Raw genomic sequence first — 22672 nt, 5'->3', positions numbered from 1 at the left:
CAAAAATGTTCTTACAAAAAAGGAAAGACTAAAAGTAATTATACAGCAGTACAATATATCTAAAGCAAATGGATTGATAGACCTTTCATGTTGCTGCATGTATTTTATATTTTAAAAGATTGATCAAAAGTAACAACATACTAAGCATAATGGCAGCCAATACACTTTCAAAGGGTGCTCAACTAAGCGATAACCGTAAGCATTCTACTGAGCTGGAGCCCGGAGGTTGGCAGTGACTGAGAGGGCGGTTTATGTAATGAAGGGCAGTTGAGTGGTGGGAAAAGTGAGGTTTTGGCTTGCGACTCCCTCTGCCCCTGCTCCTGCCATGTCCTCCACGAAGGCTCAGTCTTCTGGGAATCCCAGGACCAGAAGCCAGCAGGGTGTTGGGTGTTGAGTGGATCGTGTTGCCACGCCGACCAGTCAGCAGATTCCACAAGTTTTTGAAAGTTCCTGTCATTTCTCCCCACACCCGGCAGGGGTTGGAGAGGCACTTGCAGGGAATGGGAAGGCAACACCAACCTACACTTCGGCTCATTCTTCTAAAACAATTCTATTGTTTTATTTGCAAAAATGTTGTTTCTATTAGGGTGATTGTGGGCAATGGTATTGATGGTACTGCTATTTTGATGCTACTGGAGTTTCAAGAAATTGCATTACATCTCTACCTCTGTATCCTATTCTATACACAAATACATGGAGTGATTTCTTAAAAAATTGCCCAAATTCAAATTTATCCTTTAACTGACACAAATCAAATGTGGCACTTCTGTGACAAAAAACACTATTAACATTTCTTGTTGTATTTTACCTCCAACTCTTTCCTTCCTTTGACTTTGGTGGAAACCAAGCTGCACTGTCACCACCTTGATATTCTAAAAATCTAAAAAGTTGACATACCTTTGAAAATGTAACCCTTATTCATTTCCAAACCACAGTGAGGAATGTACCATGCACAGTGTATGCTAATGCTGATTCCAGGCTCAGAAGTGTAGGTTCTCTGTGGAATTGAGCTAAGTGGTATGAGTCTGGTTCCAGGCACCACACAAAGTCAAAAAACACCCGACTGACTGCACTGTGCTTCCTATTTGGAGTCACCTGGTCTCATTATGCAGCTTGTTAGAAGGACTCTTTTATTTGAGTTAACCTCTGTCCTCCCTGAAGGGGCAGGGCTAATTCCAGTATGGCTACAAATGGAATCCAGACAATACTGCCTCCTGGAAAAGGAGTATCCATACACTCAGTAACTGTCAGATTCTAAGGCCAATGACCTATGCAATATCCCAAATAATTTATAATTATGATGAAAATAAAGGGCTGTTTCAAGTAATATGTAAATGAATAATGCATATGACCATGTTCAGAAGTTTTATTTTCATTGAATGTCAAAGAAAAACAATGAACAATAAAAAGACAATTTAAACATAAAAATGGGACAGAAAAAGTCTATTTTAAGTAACAAAAAGTAACAAAAATCCCCATGAGAATTCTGAGAATGTTACTATCTGAAATGTATAACTGAAGGAAGAATTGACAGAAATATATACATTTTATTTCACAACTTGATGGTATTTTGTCTGACAACATACATTGATCATTTTTATTCAGATAGGACATCTGCAGTGGTGGCTATTAACCTGACTGTTCATTGCCAGTAAATATGATAAAAAAAAAAATTCCAGTCTATATCACTGAATAAACTTAGAAAGCAGCCAACATATCAGGTGAAGACTGAAATGGTCCTAGAGAAAAAAAATGCTCTGTGATTTGTTAAAGTAATGAGACACGTCAAGAAAATGAAAGACTGGGCCTAACATCATTTAAGCAACCAACCTGACTTAGTCCAGACACTCCCCATTTTGAAATATGTAAACCTCTGTTTCATTTATATAGTGGCTACAGGTTCACTGGAAACAAAGAGCAGTCTGTCCTGCGAAATTAACCCTGACCACAAGCGACCTGAATAGCACCTGTCTTCTTCAGCATGAGTGTGAAATAAAAAATGAAAAGTCGCAATGAGGTCTAGAGAACGGAGTGGCGAAAAGCAGTGGAACGGATGAGTTTCAAAAGCGTTGTTTTTTCTAGCTAGCAAGCCAAGAACCTGGAGGAGTTTTTTAATGGACAACATACTTGCAGAGGTTATAAAGTCTTTTATGGGAACTCAATGGAGAAAAACTTGGGCCTGGATGACAATTATCCAGATGTATTGGAAGTGAAAGGGGAGCCTGAAAAAATACGTTGAGAGCAGAGAATTCCCAGGGCTGTGACTGGCGCTGGAAAGCCGGGGAAAAGGCGAGCTTCTTACTGTGTACTGGTGGGGGAAAAAAATTTGTGTTTAAGGCTACAACTTCAATTACATGTGGTTGCTGCGAGGGGTTTATGTTCTACAGAGGTTGAGATAAAAATGACCCAGACCAGGAGCCATGATAGACCTGACTGGACTTGAAAATGATAGTGGCATCAGAAATGGGGACCAAAGAGGAGGCTAGCAGCTTAACTTTGAGTTAGTAGAATTTCAAGGGTTCTAGTTTGGCTGGCCAGTTCCATTGATTATTATAAAAAGAAAAAAAAGGGGACTTTGTTTGGACAACAAGCTCACCGTGAATATCTCAATGCAAAGGACACATAGCGTTATATCACACAAATATACCAAGTTAGTAAAACATGTGCATGTGTGCTCTTTGGCAGGCTGGAGAGGCTAATTCCACTCTGCCGCTCAGCCAAACAGCTCACACAGGCATGGAATGTGGGGCATGAATATATAAGCCCCCCCCAGCATACAACAAAGTGGGGAAAACAGAAGGTTATAAATGGTCACCCACTACACCACAGCCTGCACACTGCTCCTTAGCATATATGCTTTGGGTCATTCCACAACCCTACTGCTGGATTCTAAACTCTCAATGTGATGATTGTCAAGATCTCATGATATCAGGGCTGCCTACCCAGTGGTAAGAATGTAAAGTAAAAAATTAACAAAATGATGAATTAGTTCCACAAATGTTGCCCCATCCAAAACAATGGCCAATAGCTGTGTGAAAGGTGACTTTGCTTTGAATTATGGCTTGAGGTCAGGACAAGGGTCAAGGTGAGGATTAGGGTAAATGGCAGAAAAGCAGGAGTGCTGACAAGAGTTTGAAGAAGTGGAAGAAAACCTTTAAGAGTAGATGTTAAAAGATTTAATATCTAAATGCCACATGATGGTACACAAGTTCCAAAGTCAATTTGAGTTGAATCTGTAAGAAATAAGACAATTGCAATTTAAATTACTAATAAAAGCAAACCTGAGAGGAAAGGGAAACAGTTTGCAGTGCCCATTGCAGGACATATCTCTACAGCTAATGTTTAACTGCAGCTGCCTCCTGTGAACTGATAAAACCTGGAGAGCGTTTGGCCAACCGCACTCCTCCTTGGCCTTATCTGGCACACAGAGGGCCCTACCTCCACTCCTGATAGGTGGCCGGCACCTGCAATAGCTCTCTCTTGTAATCAACTGTCAATATTTGATTACTAGGCACCCTACACTGGACCTGCAAAACTCAAACACAAGTTAAGTGGAAGAGCCTCAGCAGCTTATGTAACAGTGGTTTATCCGTGCTTCAGTAACAACCTTGAGATAAACCCATTTGAGTTTGGCACGATTTCCTGTGGAGATAAAGGGCAGTTTGTGTTACTTCACATCACAATTCGTATTTTAACAAGTAAAGAAAAACATGGAGGCTATCATGATATCAGGTTAATGGTGATGTTTACTGTGCACACCAAGTAAAGCTACAGTGAGAAAGCAATCACTTGCTATCGGGCTTATTTTCACAAGAAAGCAATTTCTGGCAGCTCACACATGTGCATAGCTCATGATTTTCCAGCTACTATTAAAGCCTCATTCACGCTTAACAATAGCAGCCAACCATGACCCGACATCTTAATCCAATACCATTAGCCTTAACTATCAAAAGATACCATGGGCTATGCTAGAGAAAATGATTTGCCGCTCTACTCCCTTAGATCCTCTCTGCTGACATTCCTGCCCTCTGCCGGAGTCGCTCCTCTCCATTTCTCTTTCTGGAGCACGCCTTTACTCCTCTCGTCCGAAGCTCCACTTAGCCTCCCACATTCCACACCATGCTTCAGCCATGACTAACCCAATTTGCTCTGCTTAAGTCTCTGTCAGAAAACGGTTGGTGCACACGTTCCGTGGGCAACTGCTAAAGGCCAAAAGCCTCCCTGTGTAATGCAGGCCTGTGAAAACAAATTGACATCCAATACAGAGATCTGATGTTGACTGGGACAGTTGGAAAGATCTTAGATGGACCTGTAGCTGGAAGAAGGGTTATCAGGCTGGTCAGGGGAAGGGAGCTAGAAAGCATTCCACCCTAAGCTCCTGGGGAAAAAGGCAGCTGTGGGTAAAGCAATGCTGGTCTGACACTTGGGCTATGTGCCAGCCCCCAAACTTGCACATGTTCTCAATGTGGACTCGCCTATAAAATTTGTTCACATAGACTGCTTGTTTTATTTTGAGATCGAAAAAAATGGGAAACCTAAAATGGCCAGGTGATGCAATGTCGTACTGTATGTTTCCGAGGGAAATCTACAGCCTGGTGTTTGCATAAGGACTCCATATAAAGTACCTGTATTAAATTACATACGCAGCACCTCCACACAACTCTGTGGTGCCCGCCCCCCTTCCTGCCCTTCTCCCATCCCCCGTCTGCTTCTCTCTGTAAAGTGCATTGCCCCTGCATTCATTGTGGCGCCGCCAGAGAAGAATAACCCAATCCACCCCCACCCACTTGCCCGCCCAAAAGCTGGAGGGACAGACCCTACAAAGTGTCCATTGATGGCCACGTTGCTCACATGGCCTGCGGGCCCGGACGATCGTCTCAGATGAATCATTCATCGTGGCACTTGTACCTGTCAGTGTGTGCTGAATCTTGCCCCATCGTGTGGTGCTGATCTGTCCTCTGCCTTACAGTAATTTTTCTTTATCTGGCCACCATACCAGCGTCCCTCTTTCACTTGCTGCTTTGCTCCTACGAGCTGCTGCTTTCTTGCCCGCCTCCTTTCGCAAAATAAAGAGATAAAGCCCATGGGAGATTGGCAGCAATCAGCTGCTCACGTTGATTATATATTGAGGAGCAGCCTCATAGCTCAATGGAACTGGTGTGCTACAAATATAGTTTAAACATATTTTCACAACATGAAGCTGAAAATACAAAGGATTGGTAAATATTGAGAAAAAAACAAACAGGTTCAGCAAGAGGCGAGAAGAGAAGGAGAGGCTAAAGACTAAAGACTACGGATAGCGATTATAGAACTGCAGGACCTCCTGTGGACAATGTATGTGATACTGGATAAACAACACCCGTGTGTGTCAGTAGAGAGACAGAGATTCTCATATCCCCACATAGGTCATTTAATAAGGCCAGATCCTTCAAGAGGATGAGAGATGGATTACAGCCAGCAGCAGATGAGGACTGCCACAGGTGCAAGCATGTTCAGTTCAGAACCATCGATCACAGTGAACCCAATTGAATGTCTTCCGGTCATGCCATTTGTGTGGTGCATGCATTTCCCATGGCCAAAGTATAAGCTCCATGCTAGAGGATGGATAAAGCTGTCTGGGTGCCAGACCTCTACAACTCTCACAGTCGCGCCTGCCATCGTGTCAGATTCCCAAGGGCCTAAACCACTCCCACAACTCTCACACACTTTACACATTCCAACTTCTGGGCTTCGACCTCAACAGCTGGCTAGGCTTTTCAACGGTACGACAGACGAAAACTGAAAAGCCACTGACAGTCAAGCTTTAGCTTACCACGATACACTGCTCCACTTAAACAAATAAAGATAAAAAATATCCAGCCCCTGAAAATTCAGTAAAAAAAATAAAATAAAATAAAAATAGAGCTGTTGATGAATGAGCTTAAAACAGTCAACATTTCATGCAAACAATCGCAAACAGGTGGCTGGGGGGAAAAAAAAAAAACTTGCGGTGAGCAGAAAGGCTGTTCAAATCCTCCATGATGTAGAAATCTCTGCCAGACTTTTAATGTCAATCAACACTGCTATGCATGTTATCTGTGGCGGTATGGGGATCCTTTAACCTTGAAAAGGATACCCCAGCAACAGACAGATATATAACGAAGGGACAAAAAGACAGCAGAGTATTATCAGGGGCAACAGTTTACATTCCCAAAAGACCTAAAAACACACTGTGAGTAACCAAGAGGGTAAACTCTGTTGCACAATGTATGATCAGTGTTACATTTTGGAACTGGCAGTTTTGGTTTATGTATGCCACAGATGGGTGTGAGTATCTAATCCTTAAATAAGTGTCCGGGCCAGTTTGCACAGTTGTGCTGCACGTTGACTGAAACACAAAAACCTTTACAGTGATGGGAACTATGATCTATATAAAATAGATACAGGTTTCTTAAATGCTGCTGGAGAATTTCTGTGTGAGCACTACTGTGCTGCCACCGGAGAGATTGTGGATGAAGAGATGCTGGGCTCAGAGCTGTCTGGCCTTAGACCAGTCAACACCCTGAACAATTCAAGGGTAGCAGCCATGAGTGTCCCATCGCTCTGGGCGCCAGCACCTTGAGCACAGGTTCCAACCCTAATAATTTGGGACGGTCACATGGCATATTGGCACACAGTGAAGGCGGTAGTGGAGTTGCAGTACATATCTGGGCCATGGCACATAGCTGGCCTGGGAGTCATGCAGCTGAGTATCCTAAGCTCTAGCTCCTTTCGTGAAAGGGGGATGGGGCTTTTGTAAAAAGACTACATCTGTGTGTCAGCAGAGAGGGTGACGAGGGGGACGCTAGTGGAAGAGGTGTGGGCTATCAATCATGTGCATGCCTTGTTTTGTTTGAGGCTGGTGTGGCATTCTCTCTCTCTCTCTCGCTCTCTTGCTCTCTCGCTCTGAAGAAGCCACAAAGCACTCCCCAACACATGACATATACACAGCTGCTGGAAGGGAGCAGGCCCCAACACAAACTGACATGCCAAATCCCAAAGAAAACAAGAGGAGCTGTCTCTAGTCAGAAGACTGCTTTTCAACATCTCATTTGTAACGCGCCCAAAAGAACAGCTGGAGACGGATGCGGGGGTGGGCGAGGACTGAATGAGAAGAGAATGGCAGACTGAAAAGGCGATATTAATTAAAAAAATGCTCCAAGACTGGAAACACAGGCGGACACCAGGGGAGAACTAACATGTTATTCTAAGACCTCTGGTGAAAGGTCAGGCATGTGACCCAACCTGGCCCACTCTCTGGTTGTCTCATCTAACCTTTGCCCTTTTTCATGAGGAACTGACTGAACACAGACCACCGGCCCACAACAATAATCCATTGATGCATCAGGGCTTCATAGGCACTGCTGTACACTAGTGGAGGGCAAGTAACAAAACAGCCACAACACTGAGTGACTGCTGTAGGACCCTCAATTACAGCAGGTGCAGGTGTAGAAGGAGTCGGGGTGAAGTTAGGGATGACTCTATGTGACAGATCTGTGTACCTACTGCCCCACCATGTGAAGTCTTGCTGTTATTGTAGCTTTAACAGTGCCATCTTACAACCTCACGCTCTACCCACAATTGGTGTGCTGAACCCATGCTCCTTGTCTTGTGCTTAGATAAATATTTTTACAGCCCCCTACACCCTCAAATCAGGCTGTTTTTCTTCTCTCTCACTCCCACAGAGAAGACACCTCCCGAATAGAGCAACATGATCCTGTACCAGCATCTAGGCACCACATGGCACCAAGGCCAACGGCAGAACTCTTCAGGCCTTCCAAGAAACCAATGGATGGGGAGATGTCCATAGGCTGCCATATGTCTCTGCATCACCCCAGGAGCCTAATCAGATAGGCTAATAAAAGCTTGTGCCCCACATGGGTGATAAGTCCACAATGGGACTGTTCCTTTCCCAAAATACTGTCTAGATTCTGTGTACTTTTTTTTGTTCAAATGCCTAAAGTCTAGTCTTGTGCAAGGCTTTACAGAGACAGTTGTACTTTAGTGTAGCAAACCACGTTTATATCGAATAGACTTTTCCCCCACCTTATTACAGAAGAAGGCCACTTGCAGTCTATTGCTAATGAGAGAAGGTGATATAAAAATGGTCTCTGTGTAAACACCATTTGACTTCATGATAACTTTATTGGGCCCACTTAACAGCTATTCTTCCTGTTTCCTTGCATAGTGTGACCACATGTCACAGCTTTCTCACAACTTCTCTCTGGGAACCAGTCGTTGTGGACATCTTAGTAACAAGAGTCATTTATGGTGGCGATTTCCTTAGTGCTGATACAAGGCAACATTCTACAGCTATTAACACAAACATTTATTTGACCATATTAAAATGCAATTAAGATTAATATTATTTTCCCCAAAACAACTAATGTATTTTTCTAAAAAAAAAAGAAAAAAAAAAGAAGATACTTTTTTGGCAGTACTGTTAATGCCAAAGTGTCCCTAGATAGCCTAAATATCTCACAAATCACTCTTTAATTACTGGGGACTAGAGTTCCAAAGTTTATAGCAACAAATCTCTTTAATCATTACTAGTAAGTAAGGTCCATAGTTCATAACATTAACAGCTGCATCTAACTAAAAGGGAAAAAGATAAAGGATAAGCCATAGTAGCCAAGCATCTATCCCACACTGTTTTGACACATTTTGGCTGCTTAAAGCAAAGCTCTGGGGATAAGTGAGGCATGCCAACTGTGACACCTTATTTCTTAAACAAGGTAAATTAACTTCCACTGGCTTCTCAATGGTCATAAACCATGGAGGTAAGAAAAGCACAGAAAAAGTGAGAAGAAGAGGAAGGGAAAGTTAGGGGATTTGGGGGTGGGGGTGAACAAATGTCTAGATTTCTGTAATACCTTTTTTATATCCACATATTCTGTTATTTCTTGTTAATTAACCTTTGTAATTAAAAAAAAATTCTCTCTAATCTCCAATTTCTCCTCACATCCAATCATGTGTTTGGAGGTTATTTATTTTAGGAGCAGAACTGTGTACGCTTCAAAGCCTCTGCTCCATGTCTCAAGGTGTATCTGCAACAAGGGTGGTCCACATCAGTATAAACAAAATAGCAGGCACCTCTGAACACCTCAGCTCATGTTCAAGATAGGCCACAAACACCCACAGGGTCTTTAACTATCCTACTCTCACTTCTTTTCTTCCTCTGTGAAATAATTTAATTACTGCATGTTTGACCTCATATTGTCAGGGAGAAACTGAGCATAAAAATAACTACATTTATGAATAATAAAATAAGGCCAATAGAAACAAAAATATCCTATGTAATTTCATATTCTGTAACCCAATATGTAATATACACTGAGACGCTGTTTCTTAGGTAGACTTACTTTGGCTATAGGTAGCAGTCAGTTCTGTAGGCTCAAAAGTCAACTGATGAGGATACTTGTCTAGTTCTCTGCATAATGGTGCCATGTTTCCAGAGGCTTCATTCATGAAGGATGTGTCTTTTTTGTTTGTTTGTTTATTTTATAAAAGATTCTGTCTGGATAGTTTGTGTATATAATTTAAATCAGTTTACGCTGAGCTTGTGTAAACAGCATTTACATGTACAATTACAGTGTAAATTTGTATTTAAAACATTCACTCATGAAAGAGTCCATTAAAAGTTGACACAATGGTACAGAGTTCGGTATAGTCTGTCACCTGATTCAGAGTACAATAATGTTGCCAAGAACAGTGGATCACAAAGCATAATTGTCTGTAAAGTGTTGGGCAGGCTATTAGGAACAGCGGTAGTGATCACTCAGTATATACTTAAAAACAAGGTTAACTAATTTTCAGATTTTTAGAGCAAGTCCATAAAAATTTCTAATGCTGAACTATAGTAGCAAATCTTTCCTTTGTAAATATTTAGACTTAGCAGATCTTGTCAATGTTTTACATAACATCTATTTATGATTTGTAAACTTTGCATCATAAAATACAAAAACTCTCATTATATCAACAAATTGCTGGAATTCCATGTTGCACTTTGCTTCTAGCTGTTTGGCCAAAAAGCCAAAACTGACTTAACTGGGATTTCATACACACAATGACTGGGATGGTCAGTGGACAGACACAGATGCTAACTCATCCGCTTTGAAATGCTCAGGACCAGAAACTATGTGAAAGCTGAATATGTCCATGTGTGTCTCTCTGGCAGCAGAAAACAAACAGCACTTCAACAAGCAAATTGCTAAATTTTACTCATCTTACAGTCTTCTGCAGTCCCCATGTAACAAGGGTCACAAAATTAGCAATTTAGTGAATCCCCAGCCTGGCACTAAACAATATGGTCATCCATTTTTCCTGATCTTTGACTGTTTGCTAATGGTGCAACATGTATCCAAGACAATGATGCAAGTTCAGGAACTACTGCAGATATAATGGAGGAATTTTTTAACAAATTGATAATGAAGGTGTGGGTACAGTAAATAATACATAATAATGAACCAGACATACATAAAACATCAGAACATGACATTTAAACTTCTAGTAGTGTTCTCTAATTTCGGAAAATTCTACTAAACCATGTAGGACGCCATTCACTTAATAACACAGAAATATCAGAAACATAGCTTGTAATGCATTACAATAAAACGGATGCAAACATAAAATTAGCCAATAATATTAATATGCACTGAGTGGTCACACTCTTTCAATCTTTCATACTCCCTATAGAGCAAAGGAGCAGCATAAGAAAACTGTTCTATACAATTTTCAATGTTGAGCTCATCTTCAATAGTTTGTTTAATAACAGCACTAAATTTTTAAAGGAGATAACAAGACATCCATAAATATCTCCTCCTAAGATCCCATGTTAAAGAATTTGACAAATAAAAGTAAACAACTCACAACAATGGAGTTACCAAGCAACAAGGGACACCAAACCAAAGCATCCTATCAAAAGGCAAAAGGGTGCCAAACCATCCTTTAATCGAATTTCTTAGCTTTGAAACACAAAAGCCTGCACTCTCTAATATCTAATTCCCAAGATAACATGATCGCCATCTGGCTGGTCTTCATGTGACAAACAGATAGACTTTTGTCTGTTTCCCCTCTTTCCCCTTTGTAGCATCAAGTGTGTAACATATCAAACAAGCCTGCGGTTACATGTCCTGATACGATCAAGGCAGCGAGTCGGTGCTGCTGATTTACAAGAACTGACCATCCGAAATCTACGACACTGTGCGGCAAACAAATATAACTGCCTAATCTAATCGTGATGCTCACTGCATTTTTGTTTACTTTAGCCCAAGCGTCTCCGTGAAGGCAGCGGCTGTGTGTCCGTGAATGCCACATTGTTCCGGAGCTCCCTCACAGATGCAATCTTCTCTGATGCCGCTCTTGGACGGTTTCTTTCCCTCTCTCTTTCCGCCCCTTTTCTATGACTTTCTAACCCCCCATCCCCCCAACCCCCATCTTTTCTCTGCCGGTCTCGGCGACAGCCTGTTGAGTCTGAGACATATGCTAAGGGAAAAAGGGAGAATCCACTCCGCTCACGCTTCACCTGCAGCCCTGATGGAGTGGAGTCAGTGAGCTGTGCTATCTCTCCCATCAGCAGCCTGGGCCTGCATTCAGCCACTGCTGAATGGAAACGATGGTTTGCTGCAGCCCAAAGAGGAAGGCCGGAGACTGGCTAATGTGAGAGGATCGCATTCAGTGAAACAAAGACAGAGACAAGCTTTGAAGGTTTCATGCTCCAAACCTGGTTTTGAACTTAAGGAGGTTCAAGGGATCCTTCTGGATTTGGGCTGGTTGTATTTCAATGCAGTAAACTCAGGAGTATAAAGGAGACTCAGGAAATAAATAAATTGTCACTTTGCTCTACACATTACAGATTCTGGAAAGTAACTTTATAGATCTAGTTCTAGAGCCTTTTTATGCCCCTAAATGTTTTAAGAAATCCACCATTTCACTGCGTGTTGTACTGTGTATGACTATGTATGTGACAAATAAACCAAACTTGAACTTGAAGATGTTGGAAACTTATAAGATATTCAGTTAAAATGAGGCAAAATATGAAATTTCAGAAGAATTAAACTGCATGGGGCATGACTGAATTACCTGTTATTTATTTTTAAATAAATACATATGTATTTACATTTAGAATATTTTTCCTTCATTGCGAAGCTACTTATTAACATTTGAGCTTAGTAAAGGATCTGTTTTATCAATTGTGTTTTCTTTGAGGCATACAACAATAAAATGTTTAACCATATAATTAACTTTATTCACATTCCATCATGTTTAGTTGTAAATGATAAACACTACCTAAAACACAATACACAGCAAGCACAAAGCTCTGTTAAAAGTTACAATCTGTTAGCATTTATGTGCTTAAACTCTGACACAGAATGACACAGAAAGTCAATCTTGTATTTATGAATAAAAGAAAGGTTAGGTCTTATGTAATGATGTGTTGCATATTAGTTTTTGGTAGTGAACCTCTGACCTGTTCTGAGCATTCAAAATGCCATTTGTTAGTTCAGACACTTTATAAAGTAGAAAACCACAGTTTTACTCACCCCGAGCACAGTCTGTTAGGAAAATAATATCACAAAGGACCAAAACAATCCATAAAAGGTCCATGATGTTCCTAGAAAAGGCCACTGGTTCCTGAATCTATATGGCAAATCATGAACAAGCACTTAGTAAGTAGAAAAATATAAATTTTGCTCATAGAAAGTCAACATTAAACAGCTGTACTCAAAGATACTCAAATGTCTAATAGATTTTTACTTTGGAGGGGGTTAGGGTTAGGGGAAATTTGCACTGAGGATTTGTTTTTTTAAACAAAACTGCAGTCTTGTAACCAATCACAAGAAGAGTTTGTCATTCCACATGTTGAAAATATTCAACAGGAAAAAAAAAACAACACACACATTATATATATATATATATATATATATATATATATATATATATATATATATATATATATATATATATAATGAAGTGCAATTTTCCCATGGTCACTGTAAAATATCTAGTTGGCTTGCTACCTTTTCCTTCCATTCAAATCAATAAAAAGCGGGGTACCTAGCATTTAAGTGTAGACTACTTATTGTCAGAGGATAACACACTACACTCTGATACATTATTTAACACACTGAAAACCTTCAGGCTATTCCGCCGTTTTGGGTTGAACACTAAGAATCAAAGGAAAACCAAACAATTTCAGGGAAAATAGAAACTTACCAACAGTCGAGGAAAACCACGAATTTCTCCTCCAAAAATGACAGTAATATCATGCTTACATCGATAACTAAAACGTCCAAACAAATGAAGTTTAACCTATTAATACTGACAGCAGTATCCGAACTAAATCCGCTGTCAGCACAATAAAAAATCCAGCCAGTACAAATAACAACGGCTTGCTTTAACGCTTATGCTAAAAAGAACAATTTTCCAAGTTAGCTAACGCTAGCTAGCTAACTTACTAACTTGCGCACGCGGTCTAATAAATTAAACAAGCGCTGAAATTCTTTGGATGACAGTCCACCATAGACCGTACCGTAGCCTACAGCTCTCGCATGTAGTTCACTTCTGGCGTAACTCGAAATTTGATATACTTTGTGCTGTCTGGTCTTTACAAACGTCAATATTGAGGTAGTGCCTTCCTAATGCACAGGACCTGATGAATTAGCAGTGGTTGTTAAAACTCGACGCCTGCGATATACCGTTAGTCACTTATTTTAGCCAAACAACATTGTCAGACGTCCCGTCACACTACACTGAAGTCCGTACGACGGTCCAGCCCTACGGTGAACTTTTGACCAATCACAACGAAGGTTTCTGATCCGTGTTATTTATATTCAGTAGCAGAAAATGTTCTGCACTACTTGCCTCCTTTCTATTAAAAATTGCATCATTGTCATAATTATTATTAACAGCAAAATATTTACTGTGTAATATCGAGTATATTTTATTTTCCTTGACAAACCTTAGCAAATAGAACAGTATTAATGCAGTACTGTATTTACCCCCCCACCCCCACCCCGTTCAGTACGGATGTCCATGCAGTAACCGTATTTTTACAGTCTTACACTGATAAGGCTTAAAATTACTCTTTTCGCAGAAGCCTTGCTGTGTGAACCAGGAACCTCGGAGGTAAATTAAAAACTAATGTACACAATTCTTACCTCCCTATAATTGTCCCCAAACCATTATCTATATAATCATATTTATTTAACCATTGTCCCCAAACCATTGTATATATATATATATATATATATATATATATATATATATATAAAACTAGAATTCACTATATATTTCATATCTCAAGTGTCAAGGAAAAAAAATTATTTTCTCAATATCCATGTTTCCCGTGAATTGGAAACACAAAAAGACACATAAGGTCCATTATTCCATGCAAACTTATTTACTTATCAATTTAATAAGTGGTAACCACAACTGAATAAAAATCAAGAATATCTCACTTTATTTGGTTTAAAAGTCCATTGACAGATGCAAATCGTACGTGTAATATTTTGCAGACTGAAACGCACTAGACATTTTTGTGATTAGAGGTTAAATATAAACACTTGCCAATAAGTAAAATTACTCTAATTAAAATTATTTTCTGAAGGAAAAATCGAGTTTTAAGATTCAAAGATAACCTAAAAGGGGGGGATTTTGTGTTCTTATAAGCACTGCCATCTTGTGGTAATTATAAAACATTGGCATCTAAACACTGCCGGGTATTGCTTTACAGAGCCTTGCTTTAAATTCAGGTTACTACAAGGACTTATTTGCACGCTCACATTTCACATCAGGTCACATTCATGGAAGCGGTGCCCCCCATTCCGACGCCAAAATATCAACAACCGAATAGCGCTCACTCTTTTATTGAAACAAACTTCCCTTTTACATTGTATTGCCAGTCTTCTAACCTTGCTCAACTTTTATACATTAAATACATACACATTTACAATTAATAGGTGCAGTGAACAGACTGTATTGCACCCACATTTATTACAACAGATTACATTTACACACACCAAAAGCAAATCAAAGCACTGTCTGAAAAAATAAAGAATCAAACTTAAAGGAATGTAGTTCCAAATTGCATGGTGAATCTGGTTAACTTCTAATGGTAGACATGAGTAAAGTAACATGGGCTGACTCAACAGTATCATACACCATTTCAAAGCAACATTCTTGCTTTTTCTTCCAGAATCCATGAGATATATTTCTGCTAGATTCCTGGGGAACAGGGCAGTAAAACAATTCACATTACTTAAATATTAGTGCTCAACATCTAAACCCCAAATTTATGAAGGAGTACTAGATTTAAGAGCAGCTTGCATATAGACCAGGTGAAAAAAGAACCCTTCAAAAGTTAGATTTCCTCTGGCTGTGTCCATCCCTCCAACAGGCAGATTATTTTATCATCGCATTGTTGGCATATAGTCACGAAACGTTGAGGTCCAGGTGATGCCTCAAAGGCCATAGATAAGAAGTTTGGCAGAAACATACAAACTGGTTGTAAAAGTGCACTGTTCTTGTCACAGGTCAGTGAAAATACATCTTTCTTTGACATCAGATATATATAGGGTGATATTGCTTGTAAGTGAGTTTCTTCCTGCACGTTGGGCAGGTGTGGGCCCTGGCGAGGGAGTCGCGGATGCACTGACTGCAGAACAGGTGGCCACACTTGGTGGATACCATGAGCCGGCCGCTGTCAACGATCTGGGAAAGATTAGTGAGGAGCTCAGGTCCACAAAAACAATTCATATAAGAATAAGCACTTAACCTACAATATATTCAGTTAAACAAGTGTTGTTTTTTTTTGTTGTTTTTTTTACCTCTGCGTATGCATCCATGCACACAGGACAGCTAACCGTTCCTGGTTTAGACCTGTGATTCAACAGATTAACAGCTACTGACATGGTAGGTGTTTATGTTTTTATTTTGATGCATTTGACACTTGACACTATGCTCAACAATAAGCATAAATAAGGTGTGTGGTTTTTTTTTTTTAAACTAGTCCCTGATGTGGCAAGTTAGACTTACCTGGCTCTGGTGCTAGCATGTAGAGAAGAGAGTAAAGATGGATTGAGATTTAGACTTGTGTCTTCCTCCTCATCACTACTCAGCACATAACTCTCTGTGCCCTGTCCATCTCTGCTCTGTGTACCTGGTACATAGCAATAACAGTGAGTCACTTTCCTATATACAATAGAATAAACAAAGTTTAACTACAATATCAATATCCATGAACATGCATATAAAATACACTATATGAGCTACAAATGTATGAAAGAAGGCTGGACCAACTGCTCTCAAATGCTATAATTTGACTTCTCCATATTAGCATATACCAAATTAACAAGTACACATACACCCCCCACCAAACACAACAGCACGTCAGTGGCAAAAGGTCCACATACTGTAGTTTTGAAAACAACAAGATAATTACCTTCATCTACAAGCTGATTTCCACAAGGTGATGAAACATAGACAAAACAATAAATGAACACACACAAAAAAATCATAAACAGCAAAATTCCAATTTAAATGCAGTACAAGTAAACTCTAAAGAAGAAAATCGACCATCTCTTCTTTTTAGAAATAGTGAATAGTGAAAGTAAAAGCTAAGAACTCACCACAACAGAATCATTATTGGTCAGATCAACAACAGCTGGCTCTGAGCCTTCACAGGTTAGGTCTACTACCTCCTCACCTTCATAGAAGTACATAGAAAAGAAAAAAGGGCAGTGATTAAGGGGAGGGGGCAGGACTGAAGTAGCTAACTGAAACTTAGGTTGCACTCACTGCTTAGTCTGTCGTTTTCCATCACATCAATGGTTTCCATGACCGTCTGAGACATCTGAGTCCTAGTCCTTTTGTTGCTGCGCCGAGAACATGAGAGTGAACCTGTTCGTCTTTTCCGCTGAGTCTGTTAGGAGGAAAGTTTTACAAAACACTCGTTTTGAGTGGGACAAAAAGTAAATAAAGTCAGGCCTAAAAGCAGTTTCTTGTGGTGTAAATCTAATCTGTAACGTTCACGTGAATGTTCAAGTGTTTAAATATAAAAACCCTCTCACCAAACCACTCATGTTGCGTGCGGTGCTAAGCAGTGTGAAGCTATCACATTGACGGTATAGTTAACTAGCGAGCTTCTCAATCTCCAATATGACCGTGTAGGCACCCAACTGTAAAACAGGAGACAACAATTAGGGGTCCTAGCTAGCTGAACTAGCTACGTGTTTTTCGTTTAACCCCAAATTTATTTAGCTAGTTATATTATAACCGAGTAGTCAGAGTAATAGTTATTTGCAGCACCATCTAAATTTACGTTTACCTACAAACATGGCTAACAATACCAACGTTTTGCTAGCTAGCTAGCCATAGACATTAGTCGGTATCGTGTCAAGCTATTTAGAATAGATAGCTTATCTACGTAAACTCATGGGTACTAGTTAATTCAAGAAATAATTCAATTGGCTAGCTACCACGTTGTAACCTGAAACAACAAACGACACCGACACTGCGCCAAGTATACTGCAGTATTTTCAAACCGAGTTCAAATAAGTTAGTTAGCGTTAGCTAGATAGCTAGCCAACACACACAGCAGATTTTCAGAATAAATGATTAAGCCAATAGGTTAGTCAGCAATATTTTTTGTTATATTCTGTATTCTACATCCACTAAAACAAACTGTTTCAGATGTCTTAAAATATAAAGTTGTATAGCTACATACTCTTAACACTCGACCAGTCAGCTTGTTTGAAATGAGGGAAAAAAAACAGTAACACGCAATAACAGCGAAATAACGTTACCTACGACTCTCGGTGACATCTACTGGTTTGGAGTACTTTACTCCATGGACTTCTGTATTCCAGTGCTAGAACCGTAAACTAAATAAAGCGTGACGTATGCCAATCCTATCTGATTTAAAAAAAAATGGTAAAAGATTGGTCCAAGATGAGCAAGATTATAAATTAGTTAAGAGAATTAAAAACAGACGTCTGGGATTTTCTTTGTAATGTTTACCCGACAGACGAATACGGTTATCACTATAACCATTGTATTATAAGAACTTGTAGCAATGTAACATTTAACAATGCAAGACTAATATAACTTTCATTAATATAAACAAATCACAAAATAGGATATTTTGGCAGTGAAACAGTGGTGAAAACTGTAATTTGCATTTTCACTGTCAAAAAATAAAACAAAAATCTGTTACATGCAGAGATGTCCTATACACTGTGCAGTATGCACTAAGGCAGCCTGATAGTTTAGCCTTTGTTGTTTCCACACTACCAAAATGCTTTATTCCTTAATAAATGTTTTAAGCCTATAAAGTTTCTACAAAAGAAGCAGGAGATCAATTTTAGTCATGTTTTCTTATCTCTATGTAGTGGCAAGGGGAAAGTGAATACATTTGTCTACTTGATTCTTTATTTTTACATCACTCTGAAACAAATGTAAAAGTTCCACCATGTTCCCCCAAGCTGAATCCCAATAAAATGTTATTACAAATTCCCAACAATTAGACTAAAACAGAAGACTGCTTTTTTCCCACATCTACAAGGAGAGAGATGTAAAAATTGAAGGAGTGTTTGGAAATACAAGTACCATTCCCAACTATCTGCTTAATGCAGTGTTTCAAGACAGTGGTTGCTTCCACAATTATTCTAAATAGCCAGCTGGACTCAAGACTAGATTATTTCGAATATAACTGATAAGTATGAGGTTGTAGATCCAAATAATACAATATTTCCCCATTCAAGAGCACAACATTTTCCAAGTTAAACTTTAGCTATATTATAAAGACATGAAATTACACCTCTGAGCACTTCACCTAAAACAGAATGTGATCTAAACAAACTGCACATTTCAGCAGAACACAATCATTTCAGCTACGCTGAAAACAGCTGGAGATATCCCAAATACAGTACATTGCTACAGCAGTGCAAACCAACAATTACATGGTCATTCAAAGACTTTCAGATAAAATGAAAAAAAAAGAAGATAAAAAAAAATTCAATCACAGTTAAGTAAGAGAACATTTGGATCTAGAATTTAACACAATCCATTGACCACATTTTTGGTCAATTCACCTCTCTTCTGCGCAAATCTTCACCTTTGTCATTTAAAACCAAATTCAATGTGCCCATCTTGCAGGTGAGTCTCCTAAAGTGGATGCAGTGGAGACAGCATGCTGCCCAGCAGAGATGTAGCCGACCTGTAGGAGTGCGTCACGGGGCAGGGGAAGTGTGTGTGGTGGCACGAGTATCCAGTCTGCACACACAGCGGGCTGTTTGCAGTGCAGGCCTTCATTACGCCACAGTCCACAGTCCCACTGACCAAAGAAACCGCCCCAGGGGCCTGCACCAATCAATCAGTATAGGCTAATTAAGCTATGGCCGAACATATTAGGGAAAGCAAGTTCAGTGTATATCCTGAGATGACCCCTGACAACCCCCCCCCAAAAAAAACAACAACAAACAAACAAACAAAAACACTGGTGGCAATATACTGCCTTTATCACTTACTTGTCTCTCAGCTTGTGCAACAGTACTATGGTGAGGGGAATTTTAGCTTGTCGACCTGATTCATCTTGAGGTGGTTGTCTAGGATGTGGAATAGCTCTTGAATGTTGGGTACATAACCTGACTGCAGTTTTGACCAAATTGGAACATCTACAAAAAAATAGGCATATTTGAGGCACATGTAAAAAGGCAGGTACAGACATTAAGTTCAATGTGTTTAGTATGCAATTCAACACATACAGAGAAGACAGATATAAAAACCACACATTCAACTTAACACTAAAGGACATAATTAGTCTAAGTATTATACAACACAAAGAAGTTTGTCTGTAATAACTGGAATATCTGGCAACCAACTAAAATAGGTTCAATACCTAAAACCATGAGAAAGAATAACTTAAGAATAGTTATTAATTTTCTGGTCAAGCTCCCTTAAACCCAAGAGCTCTTCAGTTTCAATCTGGCCACAATAATTATTTTCATCTATAAATCTGTCAGTTCAGTGTCAACTAATAAACTACAAGGACAGTTTAATCAATAATGAGAACAAGTCGTGCCATTAATAAACCTAAAATAGTTGCTGATTTAAGAATTTGCTCATGACTAACTGTCAATACAAATATCTGCAAATAGTTTGAATAGCAGGATAGCCAGCCTGAAAATGAAGAACAAAAAGCAAATGCTTAGATGTTTCAGAATGGTCAAGCAGGTGGTCTTAAAAGAAATCTCACCATTTAATGTTATTTCAAATGCTCCTGTAGACAGGAAATGGGTTTCTAACATGTTACTGAGGAAGAATGCCATGAGACACGAGAATATCTGAAAGAACAAATAAACAATAATCCCAAAAACTATGACTAGTAAGACAACAACCAAACCCCCCACATAGGATCCCATAGGTTTTCTGTGCTTGAACAGAATAATAATAAAGAAATCCACATTTTCCTAAAGTGCTGTTATAGAAAATCAGTTGTCAAAAAGTTGTTAGATATGGAACTACTTCACACTAGCCTGCTACATTTGTACACTGGCAAAAATGTGATACCTACGGCTATATACATGAATTTTTAAAAATCTTAATAACTGCTAATAAATGATCTGTGACAGAATACACAACTTGAAGACAACTCGATACCTACTTTGCTGATCAAATATGCTTGGAATACACCTGCACTGTTTCTCACATGCAGCATGGTGAGAGAAGAAGTAATCTCATACCTTATTTTCTTGGCCCCAGGACCAAACTCTTGGTGTGTTCACTCCAAGCATTTGAAAAGGATTTTGTCCAGTGACAATCAGGGCAATGGCAAGCAATTTGAAGTAGGAGATTAAATTTGAAATATATCTGTGAAACACACAATGAATCTGTGAGGCACACTTAAGGCAAGTCTCCCCCGCCACAAATGGTCACAACCTGTGCCCAGAAGATAATCTAAAAAAATTATTTAGAAAGGGACAATATCAACTGCAGCCAGCCTATTCAGGTGTCAGATGAGACATTAGACAAAAAGAACACTTTTACTTTGTCCCATTAAAATGAATGGCAGGAATTAACGTCTCTAGCTATATGTATTCATTCAAAATGTATTCATGTCACTTTCAGACACTATATTTTTGGATAATTGACTCACTTATTGATGGGTTTGGGAGGGTAGTTCTCGCCTTCAATTCGGATGTCCGGGTACAACTGGCTAATAGACCGGGAGTACTCCTGGAACACCTTACTGTAACCTCAGGATATACTGAAAACAAGGAAATTCTCACATTAACACATTATTATGAATCAACATTGCTATAAATTCACTGCAAACCATTTTAAAATCACAATTTTAAATTAGAGGAAAGTAACAATTTCCTCTAATTGTGGAAAGCTTGACAAAATTGCTACTATTCCAGCTAGTCAGTAAGCTTCCATTCAGTAAGATAGCTAGTTAGTTAGCTGACCTACCTTAGCTCACTTGTATGTCTCTTAGGACGAGACATGGCTATCATAAACATGTAACAACAGAAACGACGAGTCTTATAAAGCAGGGCTCAGTACGTGGAGGTCATAAAGGATAATATTAATTGATCAGTAATTCAGATAGCTAGCTAGACTGGTTATCTGATAACGTTAGGTATTAGCTAGCTAATAGCTAGGTTACATTACCCATTCACAATGTAGAGGCAACGATAGCTATCTTACGTTAGCTAGGATAGCTAGCTAGCTTTAAAACATAAGTCTCGCCTGGAAGCCGCTAAGATTAAATATCTATCTAAGCGCCTCACCAGTACTGGAACTTCAGGACTGGACCTGTGTAGAATTTCGGCTTGGTATGCCGTTGTGTGTGGATATCTTGATCCATATAACTCTCGGGCCCCATGCTTTCCGAAGCCTGATGCTCAAGCTGTTGAGTCATGGTCCTGCCAAGGTAAATATCTCGCAGAGTGACGACTGTAAACAGCAACAATGCCGTTAATATACCCGTCTGACTGTATTCGGCCATTCCTGTAAAAGTTATGGGACTTGCATAAAAGCAACGTCCCCTGCCACTGTTAGAAATGACTGGCTTAGTGATTCTTCGAATTCGTCCCTTTTTTTGGCAACACCAGCAAATTTCAAAGCTGATCAAGGGAATTTCAAAATACAAGCCCTTTGAGAGGCTCTATCATTTGTCTCCCAAAATACTATTCATTCTACTGTAGCGTCACCCAGTGAGTTTGTTATTATTTAGTAAAATTAAAAAAACAAAGATATCATTGTTATCGTGTAGGAGTTAGGGTTTGCTAAAATAAACATGGAAAAATCTCATATTTTGGATCTTTGAATGTTGCTAAGATGCTACATATTTCAATATTGTTGCAGCTCCACATTTTGTTTTGTGGTATATACAGCTTACAATGGCATAGTAATTTTATAATTAAATATACTTATCCTTCACTTACTATGAAACTACAAATTAATATGAACTACCTTACATGCATTTTACATCATTACTTCTTTTGCTTCTTTGACTGAAAAAACACATCAACAGACTTGGATTGGTGTGAAGAAGGTGCACTAGCTGGAGTGTACTTCAGAATGTGCTCTCTCCATTCGCACTGGTTCATTTAGCTTGTAATTTGTTTTGGACATACAAGAAACTGCCAAC

General features: G+C 39.4%; 3 protein-coding genes across 4 annotated transcripts in view; all 3 read right to left on the bottom strand.

Moving 5' to 3' along the window:
- Positions 1–13769, bottom strand: part of fgfrl1a (fibroblast growth factor receptor like 1a) — a 37615-nt gene extending 23846 nt beyond the window's left edge. The window contains exons 1-3 of the mRNA XM_027002144.2: positions 13550–13769; positions 13234–13300; positions 12561–12657 (exon numbers count right to left, since the gene is read on the bottom strand). Coding sequence (XP_026857945.1) covers positions 12561–12624 — 64 coding nt within the window. The 5' untranslated portion in view covers positions 12625–12657; positions 13234–13300; positions 13550–13769. The remainder of the gene's footprint in view (positions 1–12560; positions 12658–13233; positions 13301–13549) is intronic.
- A 1100-nt stretch (positions 13770–14869) lies between these two features.
- Positions 14870–17818, bottom strand: rnf4 (ring finger protein 4). 2 transcript variants are annotated; one of them, XM_035531936.1, is made up of 8 exons: positions 17744–17818; positions 17088–17195; positions 16816–16939; positions 16647–16723; positions 16460–16472; positions 16054–16177; positions 15846–15897; positions 14870–15729 (listed from the first exon to the last, which is right to left on the bottom strand). In XM_035531936.1, exons 2-8 carry the CDS (start codon positions 17097–17099, stop codon positions 15580–15582), a joined length of 552 nt encoding a protein of 183 aa, XP_035387829.1. In that variant the 5' UTR covers positions 17100–17195; positions 17744–17818; the 3' UTR covers positions 14870–15579. The 2 variants fall into 2 exon arrangements, with proteins under 2 accessions (XP_035387829.1, XP_035387830.1); XM_035531937.1 differs by lacking the exon at positions 17088–17195 and having other exon boundaries at positions 17744–17811.
- Positions 17819–18017: 199 nt separating this feature from the next.
- Positions 18018–22124, bottom strand: selenot2 (selenoprotein T, 2). The gene is made up of 6 exons (XM_027002129.2): positions 21810–22124; positions 21173–21283; positions 20760–20886; positions 20273–20360; positions 19545–19691; positions 18018–19377 (listed from the first exon to the last, which is right to left on the bottom strand). Exons 1-5 carry the CDS (start codon positions 22025–22027, stop codon positions 19570–19572), a joined length of 666 nt encoding a protein of 221 aa, XP_026857930.2. The 5' UTR covers positions 22028–22124; the 3' UTR covers positions 18018–19377; positions 19545–19569.
- Positions 22125–22672: the final 548 nt, after the last annotated feature.

Source organism: Electrophorus electricus, chromosome 12 (genome assembly GCF_013358815.1).
Source record: "Electrophorus electricus isolate fEleEle1 chromosome 12, fEleEle1.pri, whole genome shotgun sequence".
Taxonomy (NCBI): Eukaryota; Metazoa; Chordata; class Actinopteri; order Gymnotiformes; family Gymnotidae; genus Electrophorus; species Electrophorus electricus.
The sequence above is the reverse complement of the archived record's forward strand: the minus strand, read 5'-3'. Positions and strand labels throughout refer to the sequence as shown.